This window comes from Tenrec ecaudatus, chromosome 1 (genome assembly GCF_050624435.1).
Source record: "Tenrec ecaudatus isolate mTenEca1 chromosome 1, mTenEca1.hap1, whole genome shotgun sequence".
Taxonomy (NCBI): domain Eukaryota; kingdom Metazoa; phylum Chordata; class Mammalia; order Afrosoricida; family Tenrecidae; genus Tenrec; species Tenrec ecaudatus.
Genome location: NC_134530.1, coordinates 143,007,314 through 143,016,423, shown reverse-complemented (window position 1 = coordinate 143,016,423; position 9,110 = coordinate 143,007,314). Strand labels below are relative to the sequence as shown.

General features: G+C 39.9%; 1 protein-coding gene across 1 annotated transcript in view; it reads right to left on the bottom strand.

Moving 5' to 3' along the window:
* Positions 1 to 201: 201 nt before the first annotated feature.
* STXBP3 (syntaxin binding protein 3) overlaps positions 202 to 9,110 on the bottom strand; it is a 60,069-nt gene continuing 51,160 nt past the window's right edge. Inside the window, exons 17-19 of the mRNA XM_075558921.1 lie at positions 6,039 to 6,124; positions 2,274 to 2,422; positions 202 to 811 (exon numbers count right to left, since the gene is read on the bottom strand). Coding sequence (XP_075415036.1) covers positions 717 to 811; positions 2,274 to 2,422; positions 6,039 to 6,124 — 330 coding nt within the window. The 3' untranslated portion in view covers positions 202 to 716. The remainder of the gene's footprint in view (positions 812 to 2,273; positions 2,423 to 6,038; positions 6,125 to 9,110) is intronic.

Sequence of the window (9,110 nt, the reverse complement as noted above, 5' to 3'; positions counted from 1 at the left end):
AGCTGGTGACACTCACCTTGCTGTCTGCCTGCACATGTCTATCCTTGACCAGTCTCTCTTATACAACGCTAGTTTTGAAACTTTTCAAAGTCCCAAAGTTCCCCTTGGACCCCAAACACCAACCAAGATACATTTGGTAATTATATATTTATTTTTTCTTAGAATGTTCATGGTTATTTTTATTTTCCAATTTAAACACACATGATTTCAAAATGATATAAAATTGTGATCTTTAGAAGTAACTAGCAAGATAACATATACTGTGAAATAACTCTATTATTGACAATGAATTATTTTAAAATAAATGATTTCTATTGAAAGAAAATTGGATTTATAGGAAATCTATCATACATATACATTTACAGTTTTAACTTTTGTAATTTCATTTAAAATCTTTCTTTTTCAAAACAGTATTCTTCAGCATAGGACACTTATATAAGTATTTAACAAGTAATTAGTATATACATAGGTGGCTGTGAAAAGTCATCCTCAATTCTTCTAATTTCTTCTCACCATCTGCCAAGCAGCAATAATGTTTAATTCATTAAAAATGATAAATCCAATGGTAGGTAGTCATAAACACACCCGTCAGAAATGCTTTTTAAAAGTCATTATTCAAAAAATTATTTACATTATTTAAATTACATGATAGCAACATTTTCTTCATCTGTTTTACTTGGAGGTATTAGTGAAATCCTCAAACAGAAACAACAAATCTATTCATCCTTCATAAAGGAGACTTTATCCTTGGATTTATTCAGCATTTTAATATCATCCAGTAGCTTTCTGGGTGTCAAAATATGTGTTGAGCCTGGTAGGAGGGAAAGATAACTTTTTAAAGGCCAGTAGTTAAATTGATTTTTCCTTGGCTTAATATATTGTCTTGTCCTTTAAATATGCAAAGTGCAGGCCCTGGGCTAATCGAAGGCCAGTGCTATAGGGCTTCACCTTGAAATTCTGCCTAGGGAACCAGCCTGCACTCCTTCATGCTCAGCAGCTCTTCTGAAGCACTGTGCCCTCACAGTGCTTTGTCTGCTACCTGCTCCATGTTAGTGCCGTGCAGGGCTAACCTGGGGATTACGACCTCACCGTGAGGCAACAGCAACAACCTTGTTCTGTGACGGAGAGCCCCTAAGCAGAGCTGCAGCCAGACTTGAGGTACCGAGCCCCCAACTCTGTGTGTCAAGAGAATGATGCAGTAATGGAATAACTTTCCTCATCACTGGCTTGGGTTAAAATTCTTTTTAAAATCCATTTTATTGACATATGCTTCATGTACAGCTTGATGTTTAAATATATTAAAAAGTGTTATGTAAACATTCACAATCACATTTTGATCATTCTTGTACCTTTTATTAGCGCTCCATTGCCCGTCTCACTAGATCTACTGATCTAGTTATTCTCTCTATGGATTTACCTATCCTGGATTTCATATAAAGTCATAAAAAATTCCTAGCAGTGACAAACACACACACACACACACACACACACACACACACAAATAAACTTAAATCCAAAAGAAAGCAGAAAATAGTAGAAACTAGAACAAGTTACAAATGGGTCAAAAGGAAACAAAGGGTAAGATGTTAAAATTTTAAGCTACCTATGTCTGCAGTAATCCCCTTTCCAATGCATTCTGTCTGAGGACACAAGTATTCACTTATCTGTCCACACAGGGACTCTGCACAAATGGATTTGGAGCTTCTGCTGTGATTCATAGTCTTCTGCAACCCAGGTGCTCAAAATGTAAGCTCTAATGCAATTCCCTCCTCTAGTCTTGGATTTTACTACTTACGATCCTTGAGTCACATGGCTTGTGTGCTTCTTCCATGTGTACTTAGCTGACACCCTCACCTAGATGGCTGCTTGTTTTAAGACAAGCCTTAAGACCCAGATGCTAATCTTTCTGATAGCTGGACACCTACTGTTTTCTTCACCACCTTTTCCTATAGCAACCATATCTTCAGTGATCACCTGAAATTCCTAAAACTACACTCCAGGCAGTGCTTGCCAATGTGAGGTCCATACCCACCACCTTACTGCAAAACTATTTCTGAAGTAGAAATGTATTTATGTATCAAAAATTAGCCAGTGATAAGAGGTACAAAGCACAGAATGCAATACATGTTCATTTCCCCAAAAATCTGATTATATAAAAATAAATAAGTTATCTCCTAGGAAAAAATTCTGGCATTTTGTAATGAGAAGAAAAAAAATTCTTTCTTTGCAATCAACAATTTATTCTTAAATGTAAAAAACAAGACAAGTCTTACCAATAATTACTTCACAAGACTTATGTGCTTGGGAAACTTCATAAGCACAGCGCATTTCAGAATACGTAATTCCTCCAATTACAAAAATGATCAGTTTTGATCCATTTTTCCTGTCCTCTAAATAATTAGCTCTGGGTTTCTGTCGAGCACTAAAAAGTGAAAAATAAAACAACAATCATATTAAAATACTTCCAAAGCTATATTGATTATAGACGTTTTGAAATGTCTAACTTAACCAACTTCAAATGTGGCACCATTACACTGCTCAGAAGAAAACACATAGCAGTGGTGTGCCTCGACCATCAACAGCCAGGCGAGGCTAGCCCCACTTCAAGTTCAACTTCAAGTCCCCACACAGAGTTTGGGCAAATCACTCGATAACGATCTCATTACTCTCATCTAAAAGATAATACCCTCTCTTATTTATTTCATATGAAAACAACATGTACATGCCAATGTACATGTACATGGCCTGGAAATCGTAGTGGAGGGCAGCACATGAGATTTGGATCTGATGGGATGCCTCTGGCTGGAAGGGAACAAGGCATGAAGCTTGGGTGTCGGAACTAGAGCTGAGTTCACACGGACTCTGCTTTTTTCTAACTCAGTATGATCATTAGCAAGTTACTTACTTCAAGGGTTGTCTTAAGGATTCAGTGAAATAACGTACATGAGAAGCCTTTAATATGTTCATGGGAAATTCCATAAACTTTTAATTATGTATTTTTCATGAACTTTTGAACACTAAGTATGGATCTGGCACCTGAGGCGTGCTCAGCACGTAACCCCCCCGAGTGCTTTCTACCATTTCTCCATTTCTACCCCCAGGGTGCTTCAGCTGGGCACTGTCCAACATAGCGCACAGCCACATTAACAAAACATCTGGTTTCTCAGTCACACTATATTTGCATCAAAATAAATTAAATCGTTATACCATGTCTGAACAGGATTTAGTTTGAGAAACTAAGAAGGCTGAGACATTAATTAGAAAAAGTCCCAATCAGAGCAACCTGACTTGTGCTAAAACCAAAGCAAGGAGAGAGAGCAAATTTGTGGTGAAGCTTGGGTGGGAGAACAGTTTGTGGGGACAGCGCCCTGGAATCAGCAGTGTGCCCATGGCTGTTCATAGGGAGAGCCGTGTTATGATGCAGCTGCAGAACAGGCCATCCGCACTGATCTGAGAGGAACAATCCTGCCCACGCCCTAAATGAAGGCAACCAACAATTATCAGTAGAAGCAACAACCAACTGCACAGGCATTTCAAGTTGGTTCAACTCACATAATTCTGACTGAAAAATTAAAAGTGAGCAAACTTTATGCTCAGTGGGTGCTAACTGTGGGGCCCACATCCGCTGCAGACAAGAGCGGAGCTTTCAGTAGAAACTTTCAACGCGTGGAACCGAGCTCCTGACGACAAAGCAAAGGCTACCAAGAGGTGGAAGGGGCTCAGTCAAAGCAGCAAAGGTCACGACAACAGTTTGTTTGACACTCAGCATTTTGCCTGTTGACTTCTAGAGGGGCAAAGAGTAACAGCTACCTGTTATGAGAGTGATTTAAGAAAACTAGCGAAAGCCTTAGCTCAGTGGTTCTCAACCTTCCTAAGGCCGCGACTCTTTCATACAGTTCACGTAGTGGGGACCCCCAACCAGCCATAAAGTCATTTTTGTTGCTACTTCATCACTGTAATTTTGCTACTGTTATGAATTGGGAAACCCCTGTGAAAGGGTCGTTTGACCCCACAGGTTGAGAACCGCTGTGAAAAACACCTGGGAAAGCCCCACCTGAGTCCCCCACAGCAATGCCCCTGCTCCTCTCTCTCATTGGCAAGGGTTTGATGGAAGTCATTAGGCAGTCCTACATCTGGCTCCTAATCTTAAAAAATCTCTAAAGAGCACCCAGGGTTCTTCAGTTAACGATGTAAAAAGTCTGCATCGACCTGGTTAAATCCCCAGGACCCTCGGTTCTTTAGGGAGAGGCGCAATGGCTGGCAGCAGTACTTGCAAAGGTGTCTTGAATTTGATAGGCTTTGTTGAGAAGGAAACGTTTGTCTTCTTAATCTTTTCATTACATTTTTCAACAAGCCTTCTCAAGGCCTCTTGTAGCAAATTAGACACACATGTTCAAAGTTTTCAAAACTGAAAACTCAATACGAAGAAATCTTTGCAAAATGAAACATAAAAAGTCAAAGGAACAACAACAAAAAACACCTGAGAGATGAAGAGACATTAAAGATAGAATAAGAAACTCCAATAAAGACTTGAGAGTTGAGCTGATACCAAGGGCTCAAATAGAAAATGTTTGGGAAATGTTGATGGCAACATATGTATAAGTGTGCTTAATACAATTGAATGATGGATTGTTATAAGCTTTGTAAGAGACCCCCAATAAGATTATTAATAATAATTTTAAAAAAAGATTTGTAAGTGGAAATATGTGAAGAGTTTTTGAAAGACACCAATGATATTGACAGGGGATTAGTTCCAGGAGCCCCTCCAATACCAAAATCCACAGATGTTGAAGTTCCTTATATAAAATGCCATAGCATTTTCACATAACCTATGTACATTCTCCCATGTAGTTTAAATTCCATCAAGATGACTTATAGTACTCAATACAATGTAAACACCACCCTCCCTTGTTGCCTTTGAGGGATTGCTCTGACCTTAATGCAAAGCACTTAACTGACTTTTACATCTCCTACCCCACCCAGAATATTTTCGATCCACACTGGTTGAATTCATGAATGTGGAACCAGCAGATATGGGAAGCCGACTGTATTAGGTATTATGAAGTAAAATGAGTCACAAGGAAAAGAAACAGAAGTAAATTCTTACATAGATATCACAGAGGGATAAGGGAATTTTAGAACAGCAAAGACTAAATGCCACCAGAGAAAAGGCAAGCTACCTAATAAGTATGTATGTGTGTGCCTACACCCACATCTTTCCAAAAACGAAATAGCACCTTAGCACAAGCAGGGAAGCACATCAAAGTGTAAGTGAAAATAAGTGTGAGTCTCAGAAGCCATAGCTGGCTAAAAGAGTCATCTAGGAGTAGGGCAAACGGAAGCATGTTGTGAAGTATTTTCAGACAAACAAGACGACACAGCCTTCAGCATCCAAGGCTGTCACTGAAGGGTGTCCAAAGGGCATATTTCAGAAAGAGGCTCCCTGAGCCCACCAAGAAGGGGGTGCAAAAGTGAGTGGGGAGTAATGTACTGCTGAAAGCCAAGGAGGCAGAGAAATCTTACGGTACACATCTCCACACCATACAGTACAAATCTTACAGTGCACATCTCTACACTTATATGCAGAAGCAGCAGAAAGACATGTAAGTGAATAATAAGCACAAAACTCAGGATCAGGAAGACAAAGAAAACACTAAAATCAACGGGACATCAGGAGGCCTGAACTGCATTCAGAATACATTTGATACCGCGGGCATCGTGCATAGGGACATACATGGTAACATCCTCATCTGTCCTCATGTTTCAAATACTCCATCCCCCCAAAGTTATCAAAGCACGATGCTAACACAGGGGGAAAATGAGAGGAGGAATCCTGTGATTTACTTTAAAGAAAATAACTTTTATAACTATGTGTATCTTTATATTGCTTACAAGGACTCATTTAGAGCAGGTTGCTGTTAAAAAACAACTCTGAAATGAACATGCTTCAAAGAGGGTTACCAAATAAAACAGTTCCAGTTAAGTAATTAGTCTGCAATATTGTACTGAGAATTTCACTGACTGTTTATAACGTTTACCTCACTGCTCCGGAGCCATTCCAAACTGCTGGGCACTGTGAGCAATATGGCCACTCTCTTGACTCTAACCTGTTATCGATGGCATCCTAGGGAAGAAAGAGTTGACACCATTTAGAAAATGTTGTGCAAGGGAACAACAAGTGACCTAAAATCGATGGCAAGAAGGGCGTAGGATGCCTGGTGGGGCTTGAGCAAGGGCAATGCAGCTGAGAGGAATGACTGCAATCCAAATGAAGGCTGAACATGATAGTGGGACAAGAGGAAAGTCAAAGGAAATAGAGGAAGGAACTAGGAGGCAAAGGATATTTATAGAGGCCTAAATACAGGTGTGTACACATGTAAATATATTTATATAATGACAGGAAAATAGATCTATGTACATATATTTACATGTTAAGTATTAAGGAAGCAGATGGACATTGGGCCTCTACTCAAGTACTCCCTCAATGCAAGAATACTTTGTTCCAATAACCCGGCATTCTGTGATGCTAACCTTCCCCACACCATTGCTGAAGACATAATGGGTGCATAAGCAAATGTGGTGAAGAAAGCTGATGGTGCCAGGTTATCAAAAGATACAGCATCTGGGGTCCTGAAGGCTTGAAGGTGAACAAGCGGCCATCTAGCTCAGAAGCAACAAAGCCCATATGGAAGAAGCACACCAGCCTGTCTGACCATGAGGTGTAGAAGGGACCAGTTATCAGACATCAAAGAACTAAAAATCATATCAGTGGGTGCCCACCTTCCTGATACGATCAATGAAGACAAATGTGTGTATAAGCAAATGTGGTGAAGAAAGCTGATGGTTCCCGGCTATCAAAAGATATAGTGTCTGGGGTCTTGGAGGCTCAAAGATAAACAAGTGGCCATCTAGTTCAGAAGCAACAAAGCCCACATGGAAGAAACACACCAGCTTGTGTGACCACGAGCTGTTGAAGAGACCAGGTATCAAGCATCAAGGAACAAAAAATCGTATCATTGTAAAGGTGTGAGTGCAGAGTGGAGACTCAAAGCCCATCGGCAGCCAACCGGACCCCCCTTACTGAAGGGTTGTGGGGGAGGAGATGAGCCAGTCAGTGTGCAGGGTAGCAACGATGAAACATATAACTTTCCTCTAGTTCTTAAATACTTCCCTACCCCCACTATCATGATCCCAATTCTACGTTACAAATCTGACTAGACCAGAGGATGTACATTGGTACAGATAGCAACTGGAAACACAGGAAATCCAGGACAGATGACTCCTCCAGGGCTAGTGGTGAGAGTGGCAATGCCTGGAGGGTGGAGGGAATGTGGGATAGAAAGGGGAACTGATTACAAGAATCTACACATAGCCTCTTCCCTGGGGGATGGACAGCAGAGAAGAGGGAAGGGGGGGACGTCGGACAGTGTAAAATATGACAAAATAATAATTTATGAATGATGAAGGGTTCATGAGGTGGGGGAGTGGGGAGGGAGGAGGAAAAGGAGCAGCTGATATTAAGGGCTCAAGTGGAAGGCAAATGTTTTGAGAATGATGATGGCAACAAATGTACATATGCGCTTGACACCAGGGGGGTAAGGGGAAAGTCGGGGGAGAAAAGGGAACTGATCACAATGATCTACCTATAACCCCCTCCCAGTGGGATGGACAACAGAAAAGTGGGTGAAGGGAGACATTAAAAAAAAAAAGAGAGAGATAAATTATCAAGGGTTCATGGGGGAGTGAGAAAAATGAGCTGCTACCAAGGGCTCAAGTAGAAAGAAAATGTTTTGAAATGATGGAAACATATGTACAAAGTGTTTGACACAATGGATGGATGAATGGATTGTGGTAAGAGCTGTAAGAGCCCCCAATAAAATGATTTTTAAAAAAGAGAAAAAGAAAATGCTGTAAATTCGATAACACTTTCTTCTGTTTGTTTCACAAAAGGTTAAAGCTTCTGTTTCCCTTTGGGGCAGAGGAGATATACATGTCCAACAAAAGCTCAGTCCTCAATTTGCAGCTCACAAATCTTACTGGCTCCCCAAATTAATGTAATCATCGACTTACGAAAGCAGTCTCTACTGCATGCCTGCATGCATGCCTTTGGTGGGCCACGGCCCTGCTATGGGCAGGACTCTAGGCTCACCATCAGGTCTCTGACCACAAAGGGGGCGGGATTTCCGAATACATGGTCGCCCTGGCATAACTCTTAGGCAACTTGGAGTCCAGGCCGGGGCGCCTGTAAGCAGTGGGCTCCACATAGCATATATACACCTGGTCTGGAAATATGGAAGACCACCTAAGGGATGCGCGGAATTTTCTTTTGCATCTGAAAATTTTCATTTTTCTAAAAATGTATATGAATAGAAATATACATGAATAAGTATTATACATAGATTATGACATTTTATTGTATAGTAATGAACTTTGAAAGTAAAAATATATTATCTTCCAATTCCATCAACTTTTTGAAGCTCCTTTGCATAATTTATAAATAACTGTCATATACTACAAGTTCATGCTCTAATTTTTAGTGTTGGGGGTGTATAACTTAAAAGATCATGGCTCTACAGCATGATGGTCCAAATGGCCTTAACAAATGGTATTAATAAGTGACTCAGTAATATTTCAGGGAGACCACAGAAAGAAATAACATTTAAGAGAAATCCTGAAGTCCTAAGTTTCCACTGAACCAAATGCAGATTTTCTGAGAATGGCAGACAAATCCTATTAACAGGTTAAAAAAAGTCAATTCTTATTTAAAAATACTAGCCAAGAAAAACTACTTCTACCTTAATGTAGGAAAAGTAAACATATCTTAGGTGGTGGAAAACAGAGTCTAAATTCTTTACATTTTAAAAATCTATAATTCTGCATGTCAGAATAGTATTCATTTAGCCAACCAAAGCAGAGAAAAAAATCAGAGTAACAAATTGTGCATGGTTTTCTCTAAAGGAAAGTAGAAATTGGTGTTTAAGGGAAAAGAAAATGGAACTAAAGCTTGAATATTTTGACTGAATATCAGCATCATGATTTTGCTGAGCTCAGAATATAAGCTTTATTTGTTCATTTTGTAAATGGATATTTGCTGTTCTCTATGAGGTGAA